Source organism: Calidris pugnax, unplaced genomic scaffold (genome assembly GCF_001431845.1).
Source record: "Calidris pugnax isolate Ruff unplaced genomic scaffold, ASM143184v1 scaffold320, whole genome shotgun sequence".
NCBI lineage: Eukaryota > Metazoa > Chordata > Aves > Charadriiformes > Scolopacidae > Calidris > Calidris pugnax.
Window position 1 is genome coordinate 312,943 of NW_015091056.1, and position 18,291 is coordinate 331,233.

At 43.8% G+C, this 18,291-nt stretch overlaps 1 protein-coding gene across 1 annotated transcript; it reads right to left on the reverse strand.

Moving 5' to 3' along the window:
• Positions 1-9,310: 9,310 nt before the first annotated feature.
• Positions 9,311-17,162, reverse strand: CENPW (centromere protein W). The gene is made up of 3 exons (XM_014956639.1): positions 16,999-17,162; positions 12,010-12,123; positions 9,311-10,339 (listed from the first exon to the last, which is right to left on the reverse strand). The coding sequence occupies exons 1-3, from the start codon at positions 17,086-17,088 to the stop codon at positions 10,313-10,315; spliced, it is 231 nt and encodes a 76-aa protein (XP_014812125.1). The 5' UTR covers positions 17,089-17,162; the 3' UTR covers positions 9,311-10,312.
• Between the last annotated feature and the right edge of the window lie 1,129 nt (positions 17,163-18,291).

Below are 18,291 nucleotides of genomic sequence, written 5' to 3' on the forward strand. Positions count from 1 at the left end.
TGTTTCAGATTTATCACCCAGCAACTGTGTTTAAAAAGAAGATTACAAACGTGAAAGCTTGTATTAGGCTCATGCTAAGGCTTTAGGCACAGCAGGCCTGTCACAGCAGCAGTCCCAGGACTCTGTGTGTGATGGAGGGGCAGAACCACAGCTTATTTGCCCACTGCTGGAGCCTGAATCTCCATAATTAGCTCCTCTACTGGCTCCAGACAAGCTCAAGCAAAGACAGAATACGTAAAACTACTGTAAAGGTACAGTTTCAACCAGATTTAGGAAGTTTGAAAACCAAAAAAATTTTGCCTCACTCTTAATCAGTTACCTCCTGCAATGCTTTATTTATTAGATCTGCAGAGTTAACGAGGGAGGGAGAATCTCCCTTCCTACTGCCAGGAAAACACCAGGAACAACCTCCCCCCAGCCTAATTTTCCATAAGACACAACGTTTGACCGTGTCTTTTGTCAACCCCATCCCAGCCTCAGAACTTGAGGTGTGGGTATGTAGACGAATAAAAACCACTGGAAACAAATTTGAGCCTAGAATTCAGAAACTGTTCCGCTTCCTGCTCAACAGCAGCAGAGAAACGTTTTGATGTGCTTCTTTGTATCCTCAAGAATGTCCTCCTCCAGGAGTTGCCATGTCTCTGGTGTGGATTAGTTATGGACCTTTCATGCTGATGAGGTAATCCCCTTAACGTATGACACACCACAGGGTACCCTCCTCCTCCTCCCCTTCATGTTCTGACATCGCCAAAGGTCAGGGGAGCCAGACCCTGTTTCAACAGGAAATCACAGGAACAGACCCACATCCACTTTTCTCTGGGTTTCCAAGGATAGTACAAGCAGCGTGGGTAAAAAAGCATTGTGAGGGTATCTTGCATTAAAAGTAGAGTCATAGCTTTGCTCAGAATTCGCTATTAACATGTCAGGATTTATTTCCAATACAGCGACTGGTCACACAGTGGGTCTGACCCAGTAAGCTGAGATCCGTCCTGTAACTGCCAAGAAGTTTACTCTCAGAAAATGTAGACTTCACATCAAACAGTTACAACATAAAAATAATTTATGTTGAATGCAAAAATTACTACTCTAAACACATGACTTTTATTAAAAGTATACTTCCTCTGCAGCAGAGGCATGTAAAAATTAAATTAACTCAGAAATAAAGATATTTTGTTACACAAACTATGTCTCAAACGTGGTCCACATTTCTTTTCAAGAGGGATGCAGACAGGAATTAAACCTACTAAGCTCTAAAAATATTATACATAAGCTTCCTAACAAACATCATTTTACATGGAATTTGCAAGAGAAAACTTGAACAAGCTTGGTATTTCAAACGTGTTTCCTTACCCTTAGGAGTATTTCACTTGTTTGCGCAATAACTTCATCTTAGATTTTTAACAAACTGATATTAGTAGAACTTCTGAAGCCCCAGGTGTGGTATAGCTTTAAACATCCAGCTTTCCATTTTTAGACGTTTTCTCAAAAGAATATTAAGTCTTCAGAGAAAAAAACATTTTAAAAAATGAAACAAAAATCAATAATTAACACACTAAAGATGAAATTAAATTCTCTTTGGTTCATGTTGACATTGGTTCTCATGCTCTCTTCTTTTATTCTTTTTTGCTAATAAGGAGAAAAAAAAGAAGGGGGGGGGGGGGCATTTCCACAGTTTTTAAGCAAAAGCAGCAGCATCAACAAAGGTTCATCCTGTGACTTGTGTCCCCGAAGGCCCAGCTCGGACTGGTTGGGACACGGAGCGTTGGCCTCAACAGCTCTTTTTGCTGTTTAAATCTTGTACCTGTTGGTGTCAGTGCCCCGGTGCCAGGATAAATGTCCCTCAGCGCCGCAGCCGCCCTCTCCCTCCCCTCCTCCCTCAGCGCCGGAGTCAGGGGCTGGCAAAAGAGGAACAGCAAATACTGGGAAGAAACTCTGCTTAGTCTTCAAAATTAAGAATATTAGGAATGTTATGGAAACTGGAAGACTTCTCTGGGAGATGAGTCATAATTGGATTTAATGCTTGAATAAAGGAATATGATATCAAATATTCGGAGAAAAAAAAAAAACAACCTTTAAAATATCTATTAGCCCCTGTAGTTAGCAAAAAAGCCCAAACCAAACCAAACAAAAACAAAACTACAACCAAAATTCCTGAACAAAAATTTAAAATAATCTAACAAAAATCCTCTCCATTCTCTACTGGAGAGTAGCCTGACATTGTAAACTGATGGGTTCTTCGGGGAATAAAACACAGCCCCAGGTAGTCTAAGTTCCATCTGGAGTTTTATACATTGGGAAACATCTAGAGTTTCTGAACTGTAAAAAAAACAACAACCAAAAAACTGAAAGAAAATAATAATCTAAATTTCTTAAAAGTTGTATGTATAAAATCCAGACTGTGCAGGGAAGGTCTTTACACATCCAAACTAGTGTTTTAAACCCCAGTTAGTAGAGACAAGACAACACCTTCCCGGTAAATCATGACATTTCTAAGAGATGATTTGAGAGAGACATGGCAGGACCTGGTGCCCTAAGAAGAGTTTTCCTTAGAAGAAAGGAGCATCCAGCTTGTCCTCCCCCTTGGGAGTAAAAGTGGGCAGGAGGGGAGTAGGAAAAACCCATGTTAGCAGAAATATCCAAGGTACAATTCAGGGCAATACGTGAACGTTTGTTTTGGAGAAGTTGAGCGCAATTAAGCATCCATTCTACCCAAGTAGGGATGATTTGGAAAGGTGTTTTCTTTTTATTTCCAGGAAAACCTTGCAAAAGATGCTAGGTTCATGAAAATAACATGCCAAAGTAAAACTGCTGTGCTTGCACTCACCCTGGTTTTCATATTGCCGATTCTTCCAGCTCCCGGCGCGGCGGCCCTGCCAGCTCGCTGCTCAGCAAATGATCCAACCTGGGGCATGGTACTGGGAGCAGCAACAGCAACATTTCTTTGTGCTCAGAGGTAGAAAAATTACAGTACAATTAACACCTTCTCACGCCAGGAAGTTCTTCCACACCTTGTTGAGATTTAACTTCAAAAACCGCAGTCAACAAAAAGTGTCTTCAAAGCCCAGGTCCTGCTCTCCCCACCTCCCAGTGCTTGTGTTTGTGCCACGTGTATATAGAAATATTCACGTGAGCAGGGAAAAGCAAGCAATGGGCCTTCAGAAATCCTGGGTAAGGGCACTACCTCCTGAACTTGGGCACTCCCTGGAGACTACTGCTTTTGGGGAACTTTTAATATTTGAGTTTTACTCACAATTTAAGGTAAACCGAAGCAAATAAATTAAACCAGTCCACATTAATGTCAATAAAAGCACAGAAAAACCTACAGGAAAGGTCTAAAATCCCTGGGAAGTTCTGTAGGGCAAAGCTGCTATGGAATCCTGTGGACAGGCAGCAAGGCCATTCCAGTGCTGGTGGCAAAAACAAACAAACCAACCAAAAAACAACCCACAAGTTGTGGTGAAGAGGGATTCTCATTCTTAATTCTGCAGCCGCTTTACACAGATATATTTATACACACACACACTTACTAATCTATGACAAACATCTCCAGGTGAGCAACCTGTTGTCCTTTAAATGAAAAAATGCATTATTGCCCAAATTCACATAAAGACTATCAACGTGCCTTCAGAGAAAATTGGGAGTGAATCCATTCTTTTGGCAGTTGTGGATTTTTAAATGTTGTTGCTGCTTCACTGGTCTCTCCAGTCTCATTCACAACATGCAAGGGAAACAATAATGGAAACAATAAGGAAAATAAATTCAAGATGAATTACTGAAAAGCAGGCAAGTTAATTTCCATATACTCTTAGGTATTTTGCAAAATGTTAGTACTTATGGAAAAGTGTCCTGTAAAGCTCTTAGACCAAGAAAAACGAACTTCTTTTGTCCACCTCTGATCTCAATTTTCCACGTTTATTCATACGAATTTGTGGAAAAAACCTTCCAGAATAGGCAACAGGAAAAGTATCATCAAAACCAATTACCATGTGGGACTCTGATGGCAATTAGGAAGATATCCCATATCCCAGGAAACGTGAGTTGAGCTGAAGTTAAGGCTGACCAGACACAGTGCTGACTTTATTGGAAGAACTTATAGAAGAGCATCGTTACTTGGACAGGGTGAAAATCACTGCCCTCCTGCCCCAAACCCAGCCCTTGGAATCTGGGAAGCGCCGGAGCCCACAGCTGACCCTCAGCCTGAGCAACAAACTGTGTGACTAGAGAAACGTGGTGAAGATGATCATTTCTTGTGCCAGGTGCTTACCTTCACCTCTCCCTTGCCGCTCCCCTCTCTTTTTCTTGCTGCTTTTAAATCAGGGTCTGTCTGTAACTCACTTTAATTGCCAACCGACCTGCAGACATCATTATTTAAACAGCTGACCGACTGTGGAAACTGCATTGTACACACGTCATTTTCCCTGAAGAGTGAAAACAAGCTAAAGAATAAAGAATTTAAACATGTTTAAATGTAACCCACCATCAGTACGTTCACTTTAGCTTTCCCCCCCATGATTACCCTCCAAGACTTCCTTGGACTCAGAAGATTTCAGCCATGCAACAGGATTTTGAAAACTGGCTCACGTCTTACTTAAATGTTTTCCTTTATCTGGTTTATTTGGGCAAATCTCACTAAAACTGATTTCAATGATATAATCTAATCTGTATGTGTACTTACCTGCTGAAGCTCACTTTAGCCTTCCCCCCCGTGAGGACCCTCCGAGAGACTTCCTTGGACTCAGAAGATTTCAGCCATGCAACAGGATTTTGAAAACTGGCTCATGTGTTACTTAAATGTTTTCCTTTATCTGGTTTATTTGGGCAAATCTCACTAAAACTGATTTCAATGATATAATCTAATCTGTATGTGTACTTACCTGCTGAGGTTAAACAAGTGGCAGAGCCCACGGGAGGCTGTCAGTTGCAGAGGTTGGCACAAACACCATGAGACCAAACTAAACCCTGTGTGAGGGATCCGAGCCTCCAGCTAATCCAACCCTACCCCTTACTACATTTATTTGGAAGTGGTTGGTTGCCCTGCATCATTTTGGATTCCGGGTCCATTCAATTGCTACAATCTGTACCTTTCTGTGCTGCCTGCACACCCGGGCAACAGAACAGGGCTCTGCTTTAGCTGCCCCGGTGCTTGGAGGGGAACAGCAGGCTGTTCTGCAGGGAGTGCTCTCAGGTGTGTTTAACTGCTGCAATCACATTTTTAAGTTAAACAAGTGGCAGAGCCCACAGAGCTGTCAGTTGCAGAGGTTGGCACAAACACCGGTTAAACAAGTGGCAGAGCCCACGGGAGGCTGTCAGTTGCAGAGGTTGGCACAAACACCATGAGACCAAACTAAACCCTGTGTGAGGGATCCGAGCCTCCAGCTAATCCAACCCTACCCCTTACTACATTTATTTGGAAGTGGTTGGTTGCCCTGCATCATTTTGGATTCCGGATCCGTTCAATTGCTACAATCTGTACCTTTCTGTGCTGCCTGCACACCCGGGCAACAGAACAGGGCTCTGCTTTAGCTGCCCCAGCACTTGGAGGGGAAGAGCAGGCTGTTCTGCAGGGAGTGCTCTCGGGTGTGTTTAACTGCTGCAATCACATTTTTACCAGGAATAAGGCTGTGTCTACACTTCTTTTCAAAGCAGAAGTAGTTTTAGGGTTGGTAGAGCATTGAAAAATGCCCAAACAAGTTCCCCACGCACTGAAATCCTTCCCCCAGGAAAGTGACCTTCTCAATGGGAAACTTGATCTCACAGGTATGTGATGGCCTGAGAAGATCTGTCTTTCAGCAGTTTGGCAGGATCACGTCCATCCCCAGCCCACAGGAGGTACCAGGTACCATCCCTGGGGGGGTGCAGCGAAGCTGTCACCCTCCAGCACCACTCAGCAGGCAGAGCATGAATGAATCCCAACTGACCCACCTCTGCAGAGCCAGGGGCCGTCGGGTGGGAAGGCCCTTCCCCAGCTTCCTCCAGAAGCTGCAATTCTGTATTTAGCACGACAAAAACACCATCAGCATCTCCTCACTCCAGCACTGAAACTACTCAAACATGTAAGAGGTCTGTTCTCTTAAACTCTTCTGTCATATCCAAGTGGGCTACCACAGCAGCTACGGGTACAGACCCATTGACACCTACCAAGGAATCTATATTCAAATACAGCCACAGCAGCTACAAGTACAGAACCATTAACACCTACCAAGGAATCTATATTCAAATACATATATGAAGCATATTGAAGGGAACAGCTACACACAGCGCTTTGAAACAGCCTGAAGAACTTAGATGTGACATAGGGGTTACAGCTCCGGAAAAAGGATTTTTGCTGTACTGTAACCAGCGCTTTTAATGTGTCACACCTTCTAAATACACCCTCATAATCACAGGTGACCTCAACCCCCCGTGTATTCAGGGGGCACAATGCCCTGCCATTAGCTGTCCCAAGCTGACAGCAGACTCACCCAGTCAGTCTGCTGAGTCAGCACTTCAGCATCACCAGCTCCATGTCCTACCCTTAAGGCTGCGGAAGGAGTGATGTCTGGTACAAAACCTCCTGCACAAACTGCCCAGAGAACACCCCGGGTCCTAAAAATGAGGCTTTGTGGTACAAAAACTACAGAGCAGTAACTACGAACGTTATCTGATGCTGAAATAATGACCTTCGAAGAAAGAAAAATCTTAAAGCTTCATCAGAGCCTCGTATATTTCACTCTGACCCTCAGTATGGATCAGCGTGTGAATGAGGTATTTTTTTAACCATTAATTGCCTCACCCATGTCTGCAGTGCAGGCCTGGGACTCCCCAGAAGATACCTTGAAGCTTCACAACCTATAGTGCACTTTGTAATAGGAATAAACAGAGTGTTTTCTCTACTGGGAAGTTACCGCAGGAAGAGAAAGACAGTTTTTGTTCTATCCCCACCTTATGGCTAGAAAAAGAATTTTCCTATCGCAGCATACATATTTCTGAATTTTTTCCTTTATCTCAATAGCCAGGGAATAGTTGCTATCTTTATTATGCAACTGAAGACTCTTTTTTAGCAACCACACGCTCCTCCACAAACAGGCAGAATGAAACCCCAAGGCACCGATGCTGTCTGGAGCCCCTGCACTGAGCTTCTGAACCAAAGCAGCAGAAATCATGGTCCAACCTCACTTCAGACCCAAACAGAAGAGCCAGCAGCTGGGCCCCCACCAAGTTCCCATATTCCTGTGGGCTCCAGCAGGAGCTGACCAGCCAGTCCTCTCCAGAGGTCTACCCTGCACTCATCCAGCATTAATGGGCACACTTTATAGTTTGAAAGTGAAGAACCAGGTGATTTATACCATTCAGAAGATATTAATCTCCCATGCCCTACAAACTAAAACCAAAGCATGTCCAAATCAGCTGTGAAAGACCCACAGCTAGTCTCCTCCCTGCTTACCTTGGAGGAAAACGGTCTGAGCCCGAGAGCAGGAGCAGCAGAGACTGCTCAGAAGACCTCCTCAGGGCAGCAAAGACCAGAGGCTCTTCCATCAGCCCCTCCATTCCCGAGTGAAACCAAAAGAGCAGACGGGAACAGGGGAAAGGCTCTGCCCTCACAGTCAATGCTGATTAATAAACATGTTTCTCCTTTTGTGCCTGAACCACTTGGGCTTCCCCTCCCCGGCCCAGGCACCAACACGAGCTACGTGAAAAGCAGGAAACCAAAACCAGAGCCACCAGAAGTACTTTTGCCAAACTCCTCTCTCTCTTCATTTTGACTTTTCCCCTCTGTCATTGCTGGTCACAGGGAAAGCGGGGGCAGGACGTGGAAGGGAAGACCACCAGGAAAGCTGTGAGAGAAAAAAGAGAATGGAAACATTAGATAATGCCTTAGTGTGCCTTTAATTCCGTAAGCCTTCTCTCCTGCCTCCCTGAGGAAATGAGGAGTCACAATTGGATCTTCCTTTAGAACCAGAGGAAACCGAGCAGCGAGTCAATGTCTGTGGGGTTCAAACACTAAATTTCCCAAGGTTCTATGAAAACAGTTGAGTTAGAAAGGACTTTTGAATGCATCAGCTTTCCCTCCGTGATCCTTCCCCTTCTCCTCCTCACGGAGGAGGATCAACACAGCAACTCCAATAAGAAGCCTGATGAAGTTGGGTTCGTCTACCACAACCCAGCTAAAAAAAAGACATTCTGTAGAATTGTGTGCTTTGATGTTCGTCATTAGAGAGTCCCTCACAGAAAACAGATTATTAGTATATCCTCCAAGGTTATAGAAACTGGAAGCATTCATAAGTAGTTAGATGGCACTGCTGTGAGGAGTTTTAATTTAAGGAGCACTGGGTTGAGAAGAGACCCCATGTATATACATGAAGGAGCACAGAAGAGCTGCCAAACTGCAATATAATTAACAGTGTGGTGAGCATTCAAGAAGACACTCAAAAAACATGATAGAGTTGTTTATTTCTGAATGCTTAACCACACCACATCAACCACTTCCATTTTCAGTAAGCCATTATTTAAGGTTTATGAGAAAAACCTGGACACCTGCCAAGCTCCTCAGGTCCTGGGAAGCCCTCCCTGTTCCAGCTACCATGAGATGTCCACCAAGGTCCAGCCGTCCAGCGACACGACACGCTTTGACCCCAACTTCTAGAAAAAAAAAAAATTCCTCTCCTATAAAACACCCTGCACCTTCTTATCCATGAATGCAGGCCAAACCACTATATAAAATAGTAAGGTAGTTGAGGGGTGGCTGATTTTAAGCCTCCCTTCCCCAGTGGCAGCTGCTGCAGGAGAAGGAGACCATTCTGCCAGGCTCCCAGTGCATCGTGCTCCCATGGAAATCAAACAAAATAAGACAAACAAACATACAATTCTAACAAAGGAAAATCTAGAGTTGCAATAAAATTGTTAAATCACAGACGGTAATTACAAAGAAAAATATATATCTCAGATCTCCCTTATTTCTGAGAACATACTTCAGTCCAAATACCCTCTGCACACGTATATTCCCAGCTTGCTTTGGGAATTTCAAGGAAGGAGGAGAAGAAAATGAAGAAGGGATGGAGTCAACCTCGTGAGCAGCAGCAGGAACTGCGCCCTGTGAGCCAAGTAAAGCAGAGGAAGGGTCCTTCCTCCCCGCGTGCTGTGAAAGGTTGGCTTCTCCCAGGTTGGACAGTATTTTAACAAGTACGTAGACATGATATGAAATTCTAGGTTCTGGCATCACTCCGGTTTCCTTAGACTACACAAATATTTATACAACGCGAGTCTTTTTTTGTTGCAGTTCTAGAATATACTCAGTAACGCGTTAAACAAAATTAGACTACTGCAGACATAATGGTTTCAGGAACTTTATTTTAAGAATAGCTCACTGTGCATATGAAGGATCAGCCACCACATATTCCAAACCCTGTATTATCAGGTCAAACTGTGATAAATCTTTTAACAAAGGTATAGTTGTATTAAGCAAAGTATTCAGCAATTGTTTAAAAAATATCAGATTAGGAATAGAAAATTATATTAATTTAAAGAGATATTTTTATATAATGTAGATTTCCAGTCTTCTACCAAGTCAGGATGACAGTCAAAGCAGGGAGGAAGAAGCTTGCACTCGTGCCAGTTCATCTTTCCCAAGTTTAGGGGATTCCACCTCCAAACCATGGGCTCTGCCACAGCTTTGCTCTCCCCTGGTGTCCATCTGTCGCACCCACCGAAGCAGAGCCCCCAGCCTGTCCCACACACACCAAACGGGAGGCCAGCCTCACAGCACGGCTGGGAAATACAAAATGTGTCTTCTTTCCCAGAACACAGAAGTTCTACCCTACTTTTCAAAGTCATTTAAAATTCCTAAGACATTTATAAACAAATTGAAGCCAAGATATTTAATACGCTAATTTCTATAGCACTTGTTTTGAAACTCAAGATTGTGTTTAGCTGGTGACCCTGCTTTGAACTTCGTAATCTATCATGAATTTAGTGAAACCTTCACTTTTGTTACTGTTCTCCTTTTAAAGTCTCACACATCCAATAATAAATGACACATTGTACCTAAAAAGTGACTGTGGTATAGGCATTCCTCTATTATTATGGAAGAAATAAGGTACATCAAAAGTCTTAAATGACAAGTGACATACATTTTAGAATTATACAGGAAGTGTATTAAAATATACATTGTAAGAGTCTTGAATTATTTTTTTGAAGAAACAGCAAGATACTCAGAGTCAGGAGACAGATGTCGACAAAAGTAAATACTTCCACAAGTGCAAAAGCTGGCTCACAGGATCCCACATTCGTAAGAAAACACAGAAACACATGCTGTGAAACTCCGTTATTCTGTTTTCTAGCCTCTGCTTTTCTTTAAAATAACCTGTAAAAAGAAAAAAAAAAAAGAGTATATTTATGACTGCTTTTGTCACTACAATCCAGGTAGCAGTAAGAGATCCAAAGTGCCAGAATGCTCAGATCCAGCATTCACCGGCCAATCGGTATCACAGGGTAAGAGTCTAGGGAAAAGGTTAGAAATAAAGCAAATACAAACAGAAATATGCCATATCAGATATCAGAAAGCTATTTGGTTTTTGTTGGTTTTTTTGTTTTGTTTTTTTTTAAAATAGGAACATTCATAACCAAGAATTGTCTAAAATAAAAGGCTTTTTTAAAAAAAGAATGCTGAGAAATGGCAATTACGCACTCAGCGGATTCCTTGAAGCTCTTACTCTGGGTAGGCATAGACAAAAAGAAAGAAAAAAAAAAAAAAAGAGATTTGCAATTCTGCAGGTACCGTACTCAATTGTTGTTTGCAGTGCCTTATTTCTCTCTGCATCAAGAGTGCCCAGACCCTTGGAAGGACATTTTTTGGTTTGGAGTTTAAGCTGAAAAATGAACTTCAAAGCCCAAGCGGGACCATTTAAGTGTTAACATTATTAAAATACAGGCAGTTGTTCCTTTCTTCTCATCTTTGAAAAATAAATGGAGCACAAAAATGTTCAAATAATGTTAAGATCGCAGTTAAAAAGAAATTACAAATGCATAAGATTCCAACTGCAACATTAACTTGGCTACCCTACACATCCTGTATATATTTCTGTTACTATGGGAATAGAAAGTATCAACCCAAGCTTTTCACTGAAGAAAAAAAAAAAAAGATAAACAGAAGCCACAGGACACAAATATCAAATAACACTGAGCTCTGTTCTTCCAATTTGCCCAGCAGCAGTAGGCAGTTGAACAGATAACAAATTACAGAGACAGTTCTGCCACGAAACCAGCCCCATCCCAGTGAAATGAGCTACAGAACACGAAAGGATTTCGGTCACACTTTGACAGTACTCTATTTCTGGAGAGAGAAACCTGTGTTAATACCTTCCTCTTCCCTTCTTCTGTGTGTGCACAAAACATACCGTGCTCTGTAATGCAGAGGGCTCCTCTTTCAGATATTCACATAGTGATTTTTGTTATTTAACTGCCCATACAGCAACCCAGAGCTGGCTGGGTTGCTCTTCTGGCTCTTCTCTTGCCCATACAGCACACCACATATCTGGTTTTTTAAGTAGCATCCACACAATGCTGCAAGAATCCACCAAAACCAGCTTTCAGAGAGAGAAGGGAAGAACTGACAGTGTCAGTACCTCTGGGAACTATTTCCCACTTGTTCCAAGCAGCTTCATTGCTGTCACTGAAGTTAAGACACTTTCTGGATATAGGATCATCAGAAATAAAGATCCTCCAACCCTGGAATTTCCTCCCTGGGCTTTCAGCCCATGGGTGCTGCTGATAGGCTACTGGGTAGATGCACCCACATATTGAAACTATGAATTTAAACACCAGATAATCAAGTAAAAATAGGGCAAGGAGACTTATTTTGATGTCCTGGTGACAGCGAATTATGTCAATGACGGATTAAAGAACATTACATTTCTGCAAGTTTTGGATTATAAATAAAAACACATCGACACTAACACAGAAAACTTTTGTATACGCTGTCATAATACATTTCACATTCAACAAAAAAGAAAAATATTAAAAACGCTTTATTACCTTTGCTGCAGCCATTGCATGCTCAGGTTTAATTATTTTACTTTTGTTCTCAAAAGCATTTGTCCTGGATTCTTCTGCCAGTCGGTGGAGAAACAGCAAGAAGCTCAAATGCACCTTTAAAAGAGGGAAGAGAAAAAAAAAAATCAAGGGGGATTCCAACTGTTTAAGCACAGTTTGTTTTTTCAGAGCTTCATTGTTTGACACAGAGGATTTGCATATCAGACTGCTTGCTTCCAAATTCCAAATTTCCAAACAAAGTACTTCTCAGTTCAAGTTTTAATAAATTCCCAAGATATTCCTTACTGCAAGACTCTCATAAATGTAGCTTAAATTTAGTATACTTAAATTGTCCAAGTGCTCTGGAAATGATCATACAAACAACTGATCTAGCAGAAACCAAATATGATTTTCATTAGCAGGTTTTTATAATAAAATGTAAACATAAATATCAGAGAACAAGAGGGAGCCTTTACTGACTAGTAAATAGCTTTCACTGACCACAGCAGCCAGATTTTTAATAAACAGCAAATTCATCCCTGCTTTATCACCAAACGGACCACGGACAAGTTCAAGGACTTCTGCCCCTTCCCAGTGCAAAAGAGAATTGACACTCATTTCTCCAGAACAAGAAATTCTCAACATCAGGAGGTTCCAGCCATTTTTCCCAGCTCATCACTCAACCTTCTGAGACGACAAGAATGGCTGGGGAATGTTCCTTTCAATACGAACCCTGCTCTGCTCCCACAGAGGCAGCACAAATTTCTACAGCCAAGGGACTGCTCCAACTTGCACTAAAATTGCCAGTGAAAGCCCCCCTGTGTAATAAGGGACCTAAAACACAAACTTCCAGCGATATACAGACATGTGAAGTGTTTTAATAGTCCAACCTGAAAATTGGTAATTGCACTGTCTGCAAATTAAACTTTCAACAACATTAACTTTGCTACGTAAAGTGTACAAAAAAAGCTTTTTCAATCGAGATCTCAGAAAAATATTACTGAAATATATGAAAATGTTTTTACATGAATTAGGTGATGTAGTTTTTCTGCTGTACTTGATCTGCAAAGCCCAGGAAGATATAACAAGGCAAGTTCCCGTTCGAGTTTACAGGAAATTCTTTGGCAGAGGGTTTGCAGCCCAGAGGATCTGACACAGGACAGGCACCGCCGTGTTCGCATGACAAATAATTTAGGGGCTTTTTTTCCAGCCTCCTGAGCTAAATTAAGCCAGCATGAAATAGACAAATTTAGATAATATTTGGCATCATCTGGAAGCATCTACTACACAAAAAGCAGATGTTCTTGCAGGTGTATTTAGCAAATTATCAAAGCCATTTTTAAACTAGTCCTTAGTTACAGAAATAATCTCCAAAGGAATCAAGCAGTGGCACTAAAGTGGCATTAAACATTACAACTCTCGTTATTAGATAATCACCATGGAGGTTAGATTTCTGAAAAGAACCTGGGGAAGAAGAGGGAGGTGGAACAAAAGCTTCCACACTCGAGAGTCCTCCCGCTGACATACCTAAAGGCACAAGTGGTAATTTTAAAACTGCCTTTACAGACGGTACCGTCTCTCAGAATCACTGTACCTTCATTTTTCCATTTTCAAAGTGAATTGCTTCATGTTGAGAAGCTTCTAAACTCACAGATTTAAGCCAAGCCATGTAACTAAAATCAAAACATGGCATGATAGAGCACAGGTTAATAAATATTCCAGATTATTCAAGGCAATCAAGAAAGGCTAACGAAAGGCAGAATGACTGAACACCCCAAATGTGCCAGTTACTGACAAATGACAGCACATCTGTTGAAAGGCATTGCCTTCCCGAATATTAGACGATTGTCCCTCTGCATAAAATCAAAGAACAGTTTTGAACTACTTGCAAAAACTACCTTACACAAAAGAATGCTTATTTCCCATACAAGAAAGTCTGTCCAGTTTTAAGAATGTCTGTAAAACCTCACACCACTGCCACACTCCTGGGCAGCAGGGCTGACCAACAGCAGGGACAAGCTCCAGAATGGTGTTTTGCTGCCACAACTGAAGAACAATTTACTAGACTGATATTTCACCATTCTATGCCCGTAAGGAAGACAAAAGGGATCACTCAATGCAATACTTCAAGCTTTTTCTGCAACATAAATGCAAACCTGCCCTTCTAGCACAAAATAATAACCGAGTTCTAGCTTGAAATTACAGAAGAAAAGCAGGAACAAAGTCTGCAGCTTTTTCTTCTCAGACTATTGTGGGGGGAATAGCTGAACTTCAATAATAAAATCTTTACCTCTTATTTTCAAAAAGGTAAATAACTGAGTTCTCAGGGCATTGGAAAAACCTTAAACATTATTCTTATCTAATCAATTAAAGACATTATTTACAAATCAGCTTCTTGAGAAAGCTTGATGAAATGTGTTAGCCACACTGTGCACAGAGGAAGATGTAAAGACTTCACAAATAGTTTCTGACAAAGCCTCAAATTTCAGAAAGATACTTGATCAGAAGGATCTGAAAAGTGAGGAAGAAATGCCATTCAGGTATTTAACAGAGTTGTTTGAATTCTTATGTCTTTCAAACGTGTTAGTAAGGATCATATACGATGACACTAGTTTATTGAGAAAAAAATACTCACTGCAGAGTCAGGGAAAGGAAAGCAGTGTGATTAAGCCAGGAGCCAGACCCCTCTCTGGGCTGAGCATCACAGGAGATTCAACACCACACACAGATTGTTCAGGAAGATAGTCCAGAAACCAGCCAGTTCTCCCATTTTCCTGCAGCACACTCAAGCACTCTGCTCAAAATGTATATGGCTTTGCCTTCAGACAGCTACTACAGACCTCCTAAAGTATGCAATTTAATCACTCTTACAGGGTTTGTAGGGAATAACAGCGAGACAAAAAAACACTCCCAAAACGTATTACTTGTCTAACTACAGGAATAACACACCCACCCACCCTTTTTTTTTTTTTATAAATCAACACAGGTGGAGTTTTGCTTACTTATTCCTAGACATAAACAGCTGTTAGCCACATGCCTAGTTGAAGAACATCATTGACAATCACCCCTGCACATCCTTGTTTAAAGGTAAAAAAAAAAGCCAAGCCTTCTAATATTAAAAGCCATTTAATGTGATATCAGCAGAAAAGATAATTAAGCTCCCACCACATTATTAAAATTCATTCTCATCTCATCCTCTGTGTCGAAATGAGAATTTGCACAGCTGTATTTTAAGTCACTCAGACTGCTGCTGATCATTAGTCTCAGTCCCTTCAGCTCCCGATTGCCTGTGCAGCCCCAGAGCAGGATGGCAGAGAGACGGGAGCCAATGGCCAAGATCCCCAGGGATGTCCCACTCACCCCTTCTCAAACAGCAAGGCTACCTTGAAGCCAAATTAACATGACCACAGAAACACAGACCAACTGTCACTAACGACTATAAAAAGCTTTATTAGTGATTGTGTAAGCTAAGTTTGATACCGCATTCCACTGAGAAAGCTCTGAGTGGGTCTGAGCAGAAGCAGCAAGGGGCCAGGTCCTCATGACATAAAATACTCCAAAGATAGCAAAAGCAGTAGGAAGAAATTATATTTTCATTAGGCCAAATACAAAAATATGTAGTGTTTACATTAAAATGTAAATCCTCTAATTACCACATTCACTCATATTATTTAAATATAAATTTAAATTTTGCTTCATCTATCCAGATACCAACGTTCAAGATGTTGCAAGACACAACTTTCATACACATATGAAAAATGGAGTTACAATTCAAGTCAGGGACCATCCTAGTACACAGCATGCACGACACTCAAGCAAACGAAGCATATTAAGTCACTTAAAAGAATATTTTTTTATGCAGATGTTATTTTTTTTCAGCGTGGCAGCTACCACAAGCTCTCCTGCGTTCAGGTTTCCTTGCTGTAGCCAAGTCATTTCTTGCTGGGACAGGCCCTCCCTGTGCCACAAATCCCTTACTGCAGGTCAGAAGGAATCCAGCTGAGACTTGATATGGCTGTTATCCCCACACCTTTATTGGCACGTATTTTTGAAGTATGAACAGGATGACAACACCTTATTCTCCTCATTAGATTACTAATAAGTCATTCCTTAGTTTTAGACAGAGATTACTTAGATAGCCTTCTACAAAAATATAATCATTCAAGATGCCTTAACAGTCTATCAACTCATTAATCTAATTCAGCTGATTGATGTCTGTATATCCAAATTGCTCTACATAAACAAGCATCTACATATTTGCCAGATAATCCAAATTCCTATTTCTCAATCCTTCCACGTCAAGCTCTTTGAACAGCTGTGTGTACACGTAGTGAGACAATATTTATGAACCAGCCTGTCCCTGAATCCCCAAACTCACCCTCAGAAACCTACAGTACAGCAGCAACCTGCAAAGCTGAGAGCTGTAATCATGACTTACTAGTATTTTATTAGACACACGAATCATCTGTCTCCCCACAGACTCTGCCACTCCCCTGCCTGCAGATCACTGCAGAAACAGGAATGAGATTCGTGGGGCAGATGTGCTTGTCCAGGCTCTGAAAAAAGCTCTGCTAACTTCATATGCCAGTAACAGCCAGAGCCCAGCCGTGTCCACCAAACAGCACATTCCTACCTCCTTCTTATGTCCCCCTGCATCACAGCAGCCCTGTCACCACAGCGCAGGCAATTCCAGTCTTGCTTTCAACACCAGAGATGCCCATCTCCAGCTCTCAAGTACCCCATATGCTTGAAGAATTATGCAACTATAACATTAATTCCCTCAACGTTTAGAGAACAGACGCCCCTATTTAGGGACACCTGCCCCACGTCAACTAGACTTGCTGAGCTGCCCGCCACGGCCACAAGCCCAACGCCCCCGGCCCGGGGGAGCCCTCCCGGAGCAGCCCGACCGGTCGGTGTCGGGGCCGGCCGCCGGGCCCGGCGCTGCGGAGCGGCCCGAACCCCCGCTGCAGGCCGCCCGCCCTTCCTCACCAGCAGGTCGGCGTTGGCCGCCAGGCGCAACTGCGGCTTGTGCATCTTTATGATCTTCCGCAGAGTGCTGCGGGGCGCCGTGCGCTTCATCCTCCTCTTCCTCCTGCCGCCCTCCCGCCGTGCCGCCCGCCGCCCGTTCGAATCGGCCGCGCTGACGCAGACGTGCGCGACCGCACGCCGTGACGCACTTCCCAACGGCCGCGCGCGCCGGCCCCGCCCCCGGGGCGGAGGGGAGGGGGAGCGGCCGCGGCGTTGCCCTGGAAACGGCATGAAATGGCGGCGGCGCGGGGAGAGCCGGCAGGGAGCCGGGCGCCATCCCACCGCCGCCCCACCGCCGCCCGCCGCGCCCGCCGCCTTCGGGCCCAGGCTGTCGCCACCCGGGGGCAGCGGTCGCCGGCTGCGGGGTGCCGGCTCCGCGGGGCCAGCGCCGGTGCGAGGTGTACGGAGGGGCCGCCGGCGAGCAGGGCCACACCTTCCCCTCACAGACAGCGGCCTGTCAAACCGCTTCCCGCGTGAGCCAAGGGGAACGCTGCTTTGGCTCTGGCTTTACCAAGTTGCCCAAATCCTCGCCCAGCCCTTTGTCAGTCGACAGGAAAGAAAACGGAGGTGGCGGCTCCCCGGCTGCCTGTACCTGACCTCCAAACCCTGCCACCGCCAGGTGCTGAGTGCTCCTGACACCGAGGGAACTCAGCGCCCACCAGAGGCACTGGCGCGGCCTAAACAGGCCTTGGGCCAAGGCCTTGGGTTGTGAGTGGGCAACCATTTCCCAAGGGGGTGGAATTTATTTGCTGCACGAGTCCAGGGCCTCGTACAACACCCTTGTCCTCTCCTTCGTCACCTCATGTGGCCTTGCTGGGAGATGTGACACCAAAAGGCCCGCTCCGGGTGGACCTTGTGTGGCCTCACTGGGAGATGTGACACCAAAAGGCCTGCTCTGGGTGGACCTCGTGTGGCCTCTCTAGGAGATGTGACACCAAAAGGCCTGCTCTGGTTGGACCTTGTGTGGCCTTGTTGGGAGATGTGACACCAAAAGGCCTGCTCTGGTTGGACCTTGTGTGGCCTCGGGAGATGTGACACCAAAAGGCCTGCTCTGGTTGGACCTTGAGTGGCCTCATTGCGAGATGTGACACCAAAAGGCCTGCTCTGGGTGGACCTCGTGGGGCCTCTCTAGGAGATGTGACCCCAAAAGGCCTGCTCTGGGTGGACCTCGTGGGGCCTCTCTAGGAGATGTGACCCCAAAAGGCCTGCTCTGGGTGGACCTTGAGTGGCCTCATTGCGAGATGTGACACCAAA

What these genes read in the sequence shown, in the direction of transcription:
- CENPW (XM_014956639.1), bottom strand. Translation starts at nt 17,088, where the DNA reads ATGAAGCGCACGGCGCCCCGCAGCACTCTGCGGAAGATCATAAAGATG. An exon ending in CGGCCAACGCCGACCTGCTG is followed by an intron (nt 12,124 to 16,998) that starts GTGAGGAAGGGC and finishes CCTCTTTTAAAG; the next exon opens with GTGCATTTGAGCTTCTTGCT. An exon ending in ATGCAATGGCTGCAGCAAAG is followed by an intron (nt 10,340 to 12,009) that starts GTAATAAAGCGT and finishes TTCTTTTTACAG; the next exon opens with GTTATTTTAAAGAAAAGCAG.